General features: G+C 47.0%; 1 protein-coding gene across 1 annotated transcript in view; it reads left to right on the top strand.

Annotated features, from left to right (window-relative positions):
* The window catches only part of TRAPPC9 (trafficking protein particle complex subunit 9), a 730,305-nt gene that overhangs the window by 17,433 nt on the left and 698,342 nt on the right, over positions 1-14,530 (top strand). Inside the window, exon 2 of the mRNA XM_012461180.2 lies at positions 1,597-2,190. Within this exon, the coding sequence (XP_012316603.2) occupies positions 1,597-2,190 (594 nt within the window). The remainder of the gene's footprint in view (positions 1-1,596; positions 2,191-14,530) is intronic.

Genomic DNA, 14,530 nt, shown 5'->3' with positions numbered 1-14,530 from the left:
ATGGAAGGGGCTTAAAGCTGAAGCCCCATTAGCTTATGGTACAGCTAGCTGCCCCTGGCTATGGGGACCATGGCCAAAAGCCCTGAGGAAGTATGAGCTTGCTAATGGGGACAGCAGAGGTGTGTATCCAGATGTTTCCCTATTTGATACAGAGAGCTCATTTAATCTCACTAACCTTTAAAAAAAATTAGACTTTTTATATGAGACTATGGTAGGTAGCTCATGTGCATTTGTCAGAAATAATGCAGAGAGATCCTATATACCCTTTGCCCAATTTCCCCCAATGGTGCCATCTTACAAAACCGCAGTACGTTATCACAACCAGAATGTTGACTCACCGACACTTGGAGCTATGTGTTACTATCCTCATTTTTATTCACGATTAAACTGGGGTTCAGGGAAGTGCCCAGGCTTGCTCCAGGTCGCCCAGTGTAGAGCTGGGAGTTGAATATCATCCCTGACTTCCAGGCAGTGGGATTTCCATCATGACCATCTGTGGGCTGGGGGCTGCATTTACTGAATTGTCCATTTGTTTGTTTGTTCACTAATCCCTTCAACAAACATCTATTGAGGATCTCCTGTGAGCCAGATTCCTCCATGTGGGTCATCTAATTTAATTTTTTCACAGCTCTGGGAATCAGATAATAACATTTTCTTTTTATATCTGACAAAATTGGCTGAGGGAGGTTATGGCAGCTCTCCTGTTTATAGAGGAGTGGTGGTGTATTTGTGTAATCTCTCCTTTTTTTTTAGGCACCGTGCTAGGCCCTTTACATCCGCAACCTTCTTAATCTAGATACAGTTTTATAAAGCAAGTTCTTTTTCTTCTAATTCTTTTTGTTTGTTTGTTTGTTTGTTTTTGAGACAGAGTCTCACTCTGTCACCCAGGCTGGAGTGCAGTGGCGTGATCTCGGCTCACTGCAGCTTCTGCCTCCTGGGTTCCAGCGATTCTCCTGCCTTAGCCTCCCCGGTAGCTGCAATTACAGGCACATGCCACTACACCTGGATAATTTTTGTATTTTTAGTACAGGTGGAGTTTCACCATGTTGACCAAGCTGGTCTTGAACTCCTGACCTCAAGTGATCTGCCTGCGTTGATCTTCCAAAGTACTAGGATTACAGGTGTGAGCCACTGCGCTTGGCCAAGCAGATTCTATTATCACCATTATTTTGTAGTTGAGGAGTTTCAGGGAGCTTGGAATTCAAATCCAGATCTGGTTGCATGGTGGTTTTTTTCATTATATCCTGTTCAGGGGATGGGGGAGCAATTACACATGTGTTATTCATTCACTCAACAGGCATTTTTGAGCACTGACTCTTACTACTCCTGGTTAGATGGTGGGAATAGGAAGACAAGAAACAGCCCCATTTCTGCAGAAGCTCCAAGCTGAGGCTAAGGGACTGAGGTCAACAGTTACGGCATTATCATCAGAGCTGTGACAGCCACGTGTAGAGCCCTAAGAACTGTTGACATCATGGCTTTCCTTGGGGCTTACCCTGCCTCCAGGTAGTGAACGTCAGAGTCACTGCCTCCCAGAGTGGGCTCTCAGCACTTGGGACTCTGCGTCTCAAAGCCTCATTTCTTCTCTCTAAACAGGGACTTCAAAATGAGTGTCCCTGACTACATGCAGTGTGCTGAGGACCACCAGACGCTGCTCGTGGTGGTCCAGCCTGTGGGCATCGTCTCTGAGGAGAACTTCTTCAGGATCTATAAGAGGATTTGCTCTGTGAGTCAGATCAGCGTGCGGGACTCCCAGCGAGTCCTCTACATCCGCTACAGGCACCACTACCCACCCGAGAACAACGAGTGGGGTGACTTCCAGACCCACCGCAAAGTCGTGGGCCTCATCACCATCACAGACTGCTTCTCGGCCAAGGATTGGCCGCAGACGTTCGAGAAGTTCCACGTGCAGAAGGAGATCTATGGCTCCACGCTTTACGACTCCCGGCTCTTTGTCTTCGGGCTGCAGGGGGAGATCGCCGAGCAGGCACGCACCGATGTGGCCTTCTACCCCAACTATGAAGACTGCCAGACGGTGGAGAAGAGAATCGAGGACTTCATTGAGTCCCTGTTCATTGTGCTGGAGTCCAAGCGTCTGGACAGAGCTACAGACAAGTCTGGGGATAAGATCCCCCTTCTCTGTGTCCCGTTTGAGAAAAAGGACTTTGTAGGACTGGACACAGACAGCAGGTAAGTTTACCTAGAGACCCGGGCCCCTTGGCTTCCCTACATCAGATGGGGAAAGCACATGGCAGAGTTTTGTTGCATCAACAAGTAGAAAGGTGTTGTCCATTGGTATCTAAAACTGATGACTTTGTGTCAGAATCTGAGTGCTGCTAAAAAACCAACCAGACAAAACCCAATGACTTTTAAAGACAGAGACAGGCTTTGGTTTGGGGGAGTCTTTCGGAGTTGTCTTGTACACTCCCCTTTTTTACTGGGGGTCCCCTCCTGGGACTCCTGGAGCTCTATCCTATACAGCAGGTACAGCCAGTTGTGGGTTTTGGGTACTAGACACCAGGCTAGTTTGAGTTGAGATGGGCTGTGAGTAAAAGCCGTGCCAGATTTTGAGACTTACTTCTGAAAAAGTAAGCTTTCTTGCTAATTTTTTTTTTTTGTTTTGAGACAGAGTCTCTGTCGCTCAGGCTGGAGTGCAGTGGTGTGATATCGGCTCACTGCAACTTCTGCCTTCAGGGTTCAAGTGATTCTCATGCCTCAGCCTCCTGAGTAGCTGGGACTACAGGTGTGCAGCACCACATCCGGCTAAGTTTTTTATCTTTAGTACAGACAGGGTCTTGCCATGTTGGCCAGGCTGGTCTTGAACTCCTGGCTTCAAGTGATCTACCTGTCTTGGCCTCCCGAAGTGTTGGAATTACAGGCGTGAGCCACCGTGCCTGGCCAACTTTCTTGCTAATATGTTTTATATAGACTACATGTTGAAATGATAGTATTTTACATATCTTAGGTTAAATAAACTATATTTTAAAAATCAGTATTGACAATTTGATTTTTACTTTTAAAAATGTGGCAGCTAGAAACTGAAATTTACTTACGTGGCTTGCGTTTTATTTCTGTTGGGCAGCACTGTGCTAGAGCACAGTTGGAACACTTTCATTCAGTCTCATCCCTTTGGTCATAGATAAGAGAGTGAATCTGGAGAGGCAAGGACCAGATCCTAGCTGAGCTAGAAGCGGAGCCCACATCTCCTGATTCCCAGGCTGGGCACCCTGTGTGTGTGGCTACTTTTTCTTTCCTAATGACCACAGTGTCGAATTCCTCACTTATAGATCAGCCAAGCATGGGCATCAGGATGCCAGAAATACCACCAGGGAGCTCCTAAATAGCTACGTTACACAAACGGAAAGTATCCCTATTCTCTCTGTGTACAGGGAGTATTGGATAGAGCAGGAAAGGTCAGTTTCCCATCTTGCCTGTTATTAAGTCAAAAACTTTATTTCAAATCTGAATCACTGATGAGGCCTTCTTTGCCATGTACTTCCACTCTCTGCTCACTGCCCTGTCCTGCCATAGTGGCTCTTCGGCAGAGCTGGATGAGATGCAAGATTAGGCAGCAACTGTTTGCCAAGAGGGCGTCCTTATTTGCCAGGGAAAGTGAGGTGTCACTCACCAGCCTCCTGGCTTGGGCGGGGCTCTCCCTCCTGTGTAGGATTGGCTGATGAGCCATAGGTGAGGAGTCAATGATGTAATGTGCATGGTGCCATAGTGCCTGCTGCAAAGTAGACGCTCAGCATGTTTCTTAAATTTATCTAAGGTCAGATGGTATCTTTCTTTCTGGTTGTTGGTCAGTCTGAGGAGAAATGATCACAGGATTGACAAACAGACTGAGTCCAGGCCTCAGTGTTGGAAGCATAGAGTAGCCTCAGTCACACCTGCCTGTGGTGCTTTGCAGGGTCTGGAAGGAAAGAATTTTCATTTCTTCATCCAAATGTGCATATGTGGCTTAAGGAAGGAGAAAGGCATGTTGTAGAGCTGCTCCGTATTGAATCCTCACGCAGCCCTGTGATCTCAGTGGGGTTGCTGTGCCCTAGACCCACTCTGTATTGAGTCCTCACGCAGCCCTGCAATCCATCCAAACGGGGTTGCTGTGGTGGCTGATATGGGGCCGAGGCAGCAACGTTTGGAGGCCTGGGCAGCCAGCGAGCAGCAGAGCTGATGTAAGCACCAGGTCTGTCTCTGAGGCCCAGGGCCTTTCCACCTCATCTCGTGGCCTTCCGCTGCACCTCCTGTGCCTTTTGAAGAGTGTGCACTGCTGTCCGGCCGGCAGGCACCTGCGGAGTCATCCCTGATAAGGTGGCGCTGTATGGTGTACGCCGCTTGGCGGCCACCTGCAAGGTTGGCAAGGAGCGGCCTGCCCCTGCTTTACAGAGAAGGGGTGAAGAGTGAAAGCTCATGGGCAGCATGGGTCAGGAACCCCGCTCTGACCCCTTGATTTTTGCCTTCCTCCTTTGCCTCACGGGCACCAGTGACATTTTTCAGGCACCCACTTCTCGGCTGTAAGGTTGCAGAGTCACCTTTGAATGCCAGGTCTTTTTTGTCTTGAAATCTGGGCTCACCACTCTGCAGGAATGAGAGTGTGCTGGAACGCAGTGCCTCACACATAGTGACAAGTGTTGGTTGAGGGGCTTCATGTGCCAGGCACGACTCCAGGCACTGAAACTACAGTGGCAAATAAAGCTGCTCGCTCACGCTAGTGGGACAACCGCAATTAGACATCGGTTAGCATTTGAACTTCAGTGAGATAATGACACCAGTGAACTCAAATCACGTACATCCTTCTGTCGTAATGGGTAACCTGTTGTTGCTTTTGTTTCTCCATGGTTCTCTAATTTTTATTTTATTTTTTTTGAGATGGTATCTTGCTCTGTTGCCAAGGCTGGAGTGCAGTGGTGCCATCTCAGCTCATTGCAACCTCCACCTCCCGGATTCAAGCAATTCTCCTGCCTCAGCCTCCTGAGTAGCTGGGACTACAGGCGCGCACCACCACACCTGGCTACTTTTTGTATTTTTAGTAGAAACGGGGTTTCACCATGTTGGCCAGGCTGGTCTCAAACTCCTGACCTCAAATGATTCTCCTGCCTCAGCCTCCCAAAGTGCTGGATTACAGGCATGTGCCACTGTGCCCGGCCAGTTGTCTAATTTTTGAAGCAATGATTTGGTGCAGGAACAGAACCTTGCTCTCCCCTGCAACTCTTGGTAGGAGCGAGAAAGTGTCCGACCTGAAATGAGATAGTATTTTGTAGGTCAATGGGAAATCCAGATGTAAGGTTTGGTTTGACGCATCGACCATACTGAGAGACCCCCTGACAGATGATTTGAACTTCAGGTCCTGGACTTCCCCGGACACGATGTGCAGGTGTATTTTACTTAAAAGCTCACACATGCCTCTCATGAAAACCCATGGTCAGTTCTTGTCCGTGTAGTGTTGTAGCTATCAAAATGATTTCTGTTCTTATATGTTTCTAATTTTTGCTTGTTCCTCTTTCTTTTCTTTTTCTTTTCTTTTTTCTGTCATACTGCCCTGTGAGTGTGTTGTTGGGTCTGAAAAGGTAGGCTGTGAACATTGCATTACAAATAGCCAGATTTCCCTGTGTGCTACCTTCTCATAGCCTCCACTGCTTTAAATAACAAGCGCTGCTGCCTAAATCCGTGTGTGAACTGGATAGTCTTTTCATTTTTTTGAATATGTGTTTTAATTTTAGCTTTATTTAGCATGTAACCCATTGGCGTTTGGTGTTTGCTAAAATATTTGCTCTGGGGGATCTTGTCCATCTGTAGCATTTAGTGACACATGAGCCTTTATTCCTTTGTTTGTTTTGAGGAAGTGAATTGCTAATTGATTTAGGCGGCTGTAGAGGGATTTTCCTGGGATCTCTTAACTGTGGAGGTCCAAGGCTGCAGCGCCATGCTTGATCCTGTGCTTTTGAGCAGCATGTCATTCCCAGCTGTGGCTGTGGGCCGTGCATGAAGGCAAGGAGGGCTGGCGCCGGAGTGCAGTGGCCGCCAGGGGAACTGTGGGAGGGTGAGGCTGCCTGTCTTTTCTTTCGCTCTGCCTTGAGCATGCCATTTCCCCGTTTCCTTCACCTCAGTGACTTTCCACAATAAAGGACACATAGGCCATTCTAAAACCCACACCAGGCCAGGTGCGGTGGCTCCCACCAGCACTTTGGAAGAGGCGAGTGGATCACCTGAGGTCAGGAGTTCAAGACCAGCCTGGCCAACATGGTGAAACCCCATCTCTACTAAATATACAAAAATTAGCCAGGCATGGTGGCATGTACCGCTAGTCTCACCCACTCTACAGGCTGAGGCAGGAGAATTGGTTGAATCCAGAGGCACAAGTTGCAGTGAGCCAAGATCAAGCCATTACACTCTAGCCTGGACGACAAGAGCGAAGCTTTGTCTCAAGAATAAATAAATAAATACATAAATAAAATAAAATAAAACCCATACCAATCTTTTGCCCTCCTTATGAGGGCAAGGGCAATTTGTTTAAGTATCAGGGAAATATGGCCTTCTAGTTCACTTGGATCATGTAGACACAAGGACCTGTATAAGTGACCACTGTTTCCTTTTGCTTCTGCCAGTGAGCATTCAGAGCCAGAGAGGCAGTTCACCCATAGCTATTGTATGGGCTCTTACCTGCCCCAGACTTTCCATTTAACCTCCTGTAGGTAAGACATAGCTGTGTCTGCATTTTCATTTTACTTTATTTTATTTTATTTTTAGATGGAGTCTTGCTCTGTCGCCTAGGCTGGAGTGCAGTGGCATGATCTCGGCTCACTGCAACCTCTGCCTCTTGGGTTTAAGTGATTCTCTTGCCTCAGCCTCACAAGTAGCTGGGATTACAGGCGTCTGCCAAGATGCCCAGCTAATTTTTATGTTTTTAGTAGAGATGAGGTTTTGCCATTTTGGCCAGGCTCGTCTCAAACTCCTGACCTCAGTTGATCCCCCGACCTCGGCCTCCCAAAGTGCTGGGATTACAGGCGTGAGCTACTGCGGCGGCCTGCATTTCTCCTCTCCCCTCCCCTCCCCTCCCCTCCCCTTCTCTCTGCTCCTTTCTTTTTTGAGACAGAGTCTCATTCTGTCGCCCAGACTGGAGTGCAGTGGCCTGATCTCGGCTTACTATAACCTCTGCCTCCTGGGATGGAGATGGAGTGATTCTCCTGCCTCAGCCTCTTGAGTAGCTGGGATTACAGGCACGCACCACCATGCCCGGCTAATTTTTGTCTTTTTAGTAGAGACGAAGTTTCAGCATTTTGGCCAGGCTGGTCTCTAACTCCTGACCTCAAGTGATCTGCCTGCTTTGGTCCCAAAGTGCTGGGATTATAGGCATGAGCCACCGTGCCCAGCCTGTGTCTGCGTTTGTTGAAGCTAACGTCTGTCACTGGTGGCACATCATTCATTTACATTACCGATTTAGAACCTCCAACACCAAGGGCAGCCCTGCAGGACACTCTGGCTGGCCTAGTCCCCTGTGGTTTCATCCCCTGCAGGGAAAGGCTCCTGCTCTGTGACCTGCTGCAACCACTGCACTGCCCAGGGGCCTTGTTTCTTTCTTAGTGCTCTGGTCCAAGTACAAACACTTTCATTCTTCATTTGCTTTGTCTCAGTTGACAGGCTGGGCTTTCTGGAAGATATCATCACATTCTAGGGTGGCGAAACAGAAGAGACATGAATGTAATAAGTACAGGAAGTCGTAGCTGTGCAGCTTGGAAAATGCAGGGGAAGGATCTGGTGGTGGCTGGTTTATCCTGGGCTGTGGGCCTTTCCTGCCACCACTGGCTCCCAGGATCAATGGGGACAGCCTGGCCTGGGCTTCCTCCTCTTCTGCTCTCCTGGCAGCCGTGTCTCTGAGTTCACAACCCAGGTACTCTCCTGGACCGCAGGCCATTTAGAGTTCAGACCACAAGAGAGTCTTGAGTCCTTGTCCTGGGCTGTCCTCTCCGTGTCCTGCGTGAGAAACAGGCACCTTTCCTAAGTGACCTGTGCCAGGAGAGACCTCCCTCGTTAGCAGGTGCCCTCTAGAGGTGACTCAGCACACGTTTACGGGGAAGCTTGCCGTGTGCTGTGCTAGATGTTGGGGACTTTAGAGACAGATATGGGGAAAAGGTGATGGACAGAAAGGAGAAGTCTGTCTGAGAGTGTGACTCAAACAACAGGGTACATGGTGGGCTGTTTCTTACAAAGGGGAGAACTGGGAGGGCCTTGCGGGGAGTGTTTTTGAGATGCCTGTTGGGCATTCAAACGGAGAGATTAAAGAGGCAAGCGGATGTGAGTCTGGAGCTCAGGAGGTGACTAGAGAGACACTTGAGTGTTGGCAGTAGGTAGCCCGTGTGTAATATCCTGAATGTGGATGAGCTGAGTGAGGGAGAATGCAGATGGAGGCAGGAGGAAGGCCCCGGGCTGACCCCCAGGTGCTCGCCGTGACCGGGAAACAGCCCAGATTCTGTTTTTTTTTTTTTTGTCTGAGATGGAGTTTCGCTCTTGTCGCCCAGGCCGGAATGCAGTGGTACAATCTCAGCTCACTGCAACCTCCACCTCCCTGGTTCAAGTGATTCTCCAGCCTTGCCTCCTGAGTAGCTGAGATTACAGGCACGTGTCACCACACCCCACTAATTTTGTAATTTTGTATTTTAGATGGGGTCTCGCCATGTTGGCCAGACTGGTCTTGAATGCCTGACCTTGGGTGATCCACCTGCCTCAGCTTCCCAAAGTATTGGGATTATAGCCGTGAGCCACTGCTCCTGGCTGGGGTTTTGTACATTATTCCATGGAGTTTGGGGTTTTAGGTGCAGCTGCCATTTATCCTAAAAGTGCTAGGGGTGGGGCTTCTACTAAAGAAATCCGAAGGGAATGATGTGGCCAGATTTGCCCTTATCCTTTTCCGTTCTGGCAGCAGGACGGAGTCACAGCTGAATAGACTGTCTTTCCCATGGACCCAGAAGGGCAGATCAGGAAGGGCATCTGAGGAGAGAGGTGCCAGAGAATTGGGGGAGAGACTTTGGATAGTTCTGGAATAGCTCTTTTTAAAACAAAAGACAATTAAAAAAAAAACCCAAAAACCCTTATGAATATTGCTAGTTACTATCGAGGAAGCAGTTTTTTCTCTTTTTTGAGATGGAGTCTCACTCTGTTGCCCAGGCTGGAGTGCAGTGGCGTGTTCTCGGCTCACTGCAACTGCTGGCTCCCAGGTCCAAGCAGTTCTTCTGCCTCAGCCTCCTGAGTAGCTGGGACTACAGGTGTGTGCCAGCATGCCTGGCTAATTTTTATTTTATTTTTTATTTATATTTTTTTGAGATGGAGTCTCACTCTGTTGCCCAGGCTGGAGTGCAGTGGCGTGTTCTCGGCTCACTGCAACTGCTGGCTCCCAGGTCCAAGCAGTTCTTCTGCCTCAGCCTCCTGAGTAGCTGGGACTACAGGTGTGTGCCAGCATGCCTGGCTAAGTTTTATATATTTTTAAGTAGAGATGGGGTTTTGCCATGTTACGCGGCCCAGTCTCGAACTCCTAAGCTCAGCCATTCCACCTGCCTTGGCCTCCCAAAGTGCTAGGATAACAGGTGTGAGTCACTGCGCCTGGCCGGAGGCAGTTCTTTTTTGACGCTTCTAAGTGTAGGTCACCATGTTGAGTGACTATGAGGACTAATAAGACAGCCTATCATCAGAGGCTTCAACCTGACTACCCGACTAATCCAAGTTCAAAAGGGGAGAAGCAGGGAAATGAGTGTGACTGTATGTCAGACACCAGTTAGCCACCCTCCTACCTATGTCATTTACGTTACATTGATGCCACCTGAGGCAGATGGTGACAGGCCCAGCTTGCTGTGTGGAAACATTCTCAGAAGGGTTAAATAATGAGACCAGCGTCACCCAGCTGGTGATGAAGCAGCAGGATTCAAACTCAGGTTCTTCAGACTTTAAATAAAGCATGTTGTCTCTACTAATTCTGTTACCTTCCTCTTACACTCGGAACACTAAAGTAAATCAGCTTTGGAGCCTTTCAGAAAAATTGTCAAAAGAACTTCTCTTGCTTAAGTGCCACAGATTCATTTCACAGAGCTCAGACTTCCCTGATAGGCAGGTAGTGTCAAAGTGTTTTAGGTCCCAGGGAGATGGTTTTTTCATTTTGCTTTACATTGACATGGTTGCAGATAATGCTCATATGCAAAGTAAAACATAGACACGTCTTGGCTTTTAATTAAAACTTTTCAGTTCTCGCTTTTTTCTTTTCTTTCTTTTCTTTTTTTTTTTGAGATGGGGTCTGGCTCTGTTGCCCAGGTGTGAGTGCAGTGGCATGATCTCGGCTCACCACAACCTCGGCCCCCTGGGCTCAAGTGATCCTCTAACCTCAGCCTCCTGAGTAGCTGGGATTATAGGCATGCAGCATCACACGTGGTTAAATTTTTTTATATGTTTTTGTAGAGACAGAATTTTACACGTTTTCCAGGCTGGTCTTGAATTCCTGAGCTCAGGCAATCTGCCTGGGATTACAGGTGTGCCATGTGATCCATGCTGGGATTACAGGTGTGAGCCACCATGTCTGGTCTCTTGCTCTTTCTTTATAGAGTGATGTTTTAATATTCAGACTTTAACATGAAAAAGTTCAGATGGAAGAAATTCACACTAACAATTTGTTTTTACTTTTTCATTAGGTAAGATGCAGTTATCAGCGTCCATAAAGCGTCTGAAACTGAGTAGCAAATCTGCCTTTTTTTTTTTAAACTTTCTGTTTAGAGTTCTGTTGTATCTTTTTTTTTTTTTTTTTAAGACAGGGTCTTATTTACCCAGGCTGGAGTGCAGTGGCGTGATCTTGGTTCAATACAACCTCTACTTCCTAGGCTCAGGCCATTCTTGTGCCTCCAGTGTCCCGAGTAGCTGGAATTACAGGTGTGTGCCACCCCACTCAGCTAATTTTTTTTTTTTTTGAGACAGTCTCTTGTCCCCCAGGCTGGAGTGCAGTGGTCTGATCTCATCTCACTGCAACCTCCGCCTCCTGAATTCAAGCAATATTCCTGCCTCAGCCTCCCAAGTACCTGGGATTGCAGGAATGTGCCACCATGCCTGGTTAATTTTGTATTTTTAGTAGAGATGGGGTTTCACCATGCTGGCCAGCCTGGTCTTGAACTCCCGACCTCAGGTGATCTGCCCACCTCGGCCCCCCAAAGTGCTGGGATTACAGGTGTGAACCACCGTGCCAGCCTAATTTTTGTATTTTTAGTGAGAAAGGGTTTTGCTATGTTGGGCAGGCTTATCTTGAACTGGGTTCAAATGATCTGCCTGCCTCAGCCTCCCAAAGTGCCGAGATTCCCAGCATGAGCTGCTGTGCCCAGCTACTCATGCATCTTAAGGTTGTCTGCTTTGGCACTGTAGCCCTACCACGTGGGCACCTTTTAGTATATTTACTGCATTTACATCAGGCACGTAGTCAAAAGGCTCCCCACCCCAAAATATTGTGGTGCAAAATTATGGGCTGTCACCATTATTTAAGTATACAGAGACTTCTTAAACTATGTCATACTATCCCTGACCCTGGAAAAGAAATTCTCTTTATCCGAGTTCCCTTGGATTTTAATTGCACACTGTTATTGTTGAGCAGCTTTAGCTTTTCTTTGGATATGAATATAGAAATTTCTTTGCAGATAAATTGTTTTTCGGACTAGAATACCAAGCTCTTGTCTTCCATAAGCTATATAAATAGTACCAAAATCACAAAAATATTAAGCATTTTATTCTTTAATCTGATTAAGAGCCACGAAAATAATATAGCCTATATCTTTGATTAAATTTTAATTAAAGTGCAGAAAGGAAGTACAATTTGAGTGCCTCTGTTACAGTGTTTGAAGCTATGTAATAGGTGCTTTTGTGCAACTTCCAGAAAGGATGCATCCTCTTTATCAACTGAGACTGTCAGATTATCAGATTCTTATGAATTTTTCTAGCAATTCTTAATTCCAGTTTCTTTCTTTTTTTTTTTTTTGAAATAGAGTCTTGTTCATCACCCAGGCTGTGCAATAGCACCACCATAGCTCATTGCAGCCCTGAACTCTTGGGCTCAAGGGATCCTCCTGCCTTAGCCTCCTGAGTAGCTAGGACTGCAGGCCTGGCTAATATTTAGAATTATTATAGAGACAGGGTCTTCCTGTGTTGCTCAGGCTGGTCTTGGACTCCTGACCTCAAGGAATCCTCTCATGCCAGCCTCTTGAGTCACTAGGATTATAGGCATGAACCACCACACCTGGCTCATTCTGTTTTTATACAATTTAGGATATTTGTATGGTTTTGACTTTAATATGAAAAACTATAAGAGTATTTATATGACTTCTTTTTGTAAAAGTCCTATGTTTTCAAAACAAATTGTTTATCATAATGTTTATATTTTTAAAAACAAGTTATTTATTTAATTTAGAAGATGCTACTAGAAAAATATTTTTTTGGCCAGGCTCACGCCTGTCATCCCAGCACTTTGGGAGGCGGAGGTGGGTGGATCATGAGGTCAGGAGTTCGAGACCAGCGTGACCAACATGGTGAAACTCCGTCTCTACTAAAAATACAAAGATTAGCTGGTTGTGGTGGTGTGTGCCTGCAGTCCCAGCTACTCGGGAGGCTGAGGCAGGAGAATCGCTTGAGTCTGGGAGGCGGAGGTTGCAGTGAGCTGAGATCACGCTACTGCACTCCAGCCTGGGCAAGAGAAGGAGACTCTGTCTCAAAGAAAAAAAAAAGAAAAGAAAAATATTTTTGGGCCGGGCGCGGTGGCTCACGCCTGTAATCCCAGCACTTTGGGAGGCCGAGGTGGGTGGATCAGGAGGTCAAGAGATCGAGACCATCCTGGTCAACATGGTGAAACCCCATCTCTACTAAAAATGCAAAAAATTAGCTGGGCATGGTGGTGCGTGCCTGTAATCCCAGCTACTCAGGAGGCTGAGGCAGGAGAATTGCCTGAACCCAGGAGGCGGAGGTTGTGGTGAGCCGAGATCGCGCCATTGCACTCCAGCCTGGGTAACAAGAGCGAAACTCCGTCTCAAAAAAAAAAAAAAAAGAAAAATATTTTTGAAATTTTGTGTGTTATATTTTGCTACAACAGGTGTACATTTTTGTGAAGTTCGTGTGAAGATGTAATAATTTACTTCTTTCTTTTCTTAAGAGACAGGAGCGTGGTCTGTTGAACAGACTAGAGAGCAGTGGCATAATCATGGCTCACTGCAGTCATCACTCCAGGGCTCAAGCAATCTTCCTGCCTCTACCTCCTGGGGAGCTGGGACTACACGTGTGAGCTACCATACCCAGCTGATTTTAAAAAATTTTTGTAGGCTGGGCATGGTGGCTGACATCTGTAAATCTAGCATTTTGGGAGGCTGAGGCAGGTGGATTGCTTGGGCCCAGGAGTTCCAGACCAACCTGGGCAATATGGCGAGACCCTGTCTCTACAAAAAAATATAAACATTAGCTGAGCAAGTGGTTGTGTGCATGTTGTCCCAGTTACTTGGGAGGCTGAGGTGGGAGGATCACCTGAGCCTTTGTAGAGACATAGTCTCTTGCTCTGTTGTCCAGCTGTCTTGAAGTCCTAGTCTTAAGTGATCCTACTGCCTCGGCCTCTCAAAGTGCTGGTATTACAGGTGTGAGCCACCATGGCTGGCCTAATTTACTTCTTTAGGATGCTTTAAAAAGCAAATCTTTTTGTAATTGGTTAGGAGTAAAGTTTTGTTGTTTTGAGTCAAATATAAAATATATTAAGCCAATATACAGTAGTATTTGTAAACGTATTCATGTATTAAGAGTTGACAGTTATGTTATTGGAGGAGGAAAATGTCCATTTGGATACTGAATCTTTTTCGCACTTGGAACAGGATAACATACCAAGGAAGTGAGCAAAACACTGTCTACCTTTGAGAGTAAGAGCTGGCTGGGCACGGTGGCTCATGTTTGTAATCCCAGCTGTTTGGGAGACTGAGGCAGGAGGATCACTTGAGCCCAGGAGTTCAAGACCAGCTTTAGCAACATAAGGAGACCCTATCTCTACAAAAAAAAAAAATAGCCAGGTGTTGTGGTGTACACCTGTGGTCCCAGTTACTGGGAAGGCTGAGCTGGGAGAATTGCTTGAACCCAGGAGTTGGAGGTTGCAGTGAGCTGTGATCACGCGACTGTACTCCAGCCTAGGCAGCAGAACAAGACCTTGTCTCTAAAAATAAAAAAAAAAAAAAAAATTGAAAAAGTAAGAATGTTCTAGAAACACATCAAGGACACTTAACCCAAAATGCAGAGGCTGAAGGCAAGAAGGCTTCCTTGAGAAACCAGTCATTGAGATGAGCCTAAAAGAGAGTGGAAGTTGTGAGACAGACAGAGCCTGAGATCGGGGGAACTCCGGCATTGCAGCAAGGTTGTCTGCAGAGGGCAAGGGCACAGTGGTAGGAAGGGAGGCCAGAGCCATGGGAGGAGGGGCTAGCTGTGGATGGCATGCCTCTCCCTAGGACTGAACTGAGGATCCTGTGAAAGGTTTGCAGTCGGGGAGGACACA

Source organism: Aotus nancymaae, unplaced genomic scaffold (genome assembly GCF_030222135.1).
Source record: "Aotus nancymaae isolate 86718 unplaced genomic scaffold, 86718_ANA_hifiasm-v0.15.2.pri h1tg000036l, whole genome shotgun sequence".
NCBI lineage: Eukaryota > Metazoa > Chordata > Mammalia > Primates > Aotidae > Aotus > Aotus nancymaae.
The sequence above is the reverse complement of the archived record's forward strand: the minus strand, read 5'-3'. Positions and strand labels throughout refer to the sequence as shown.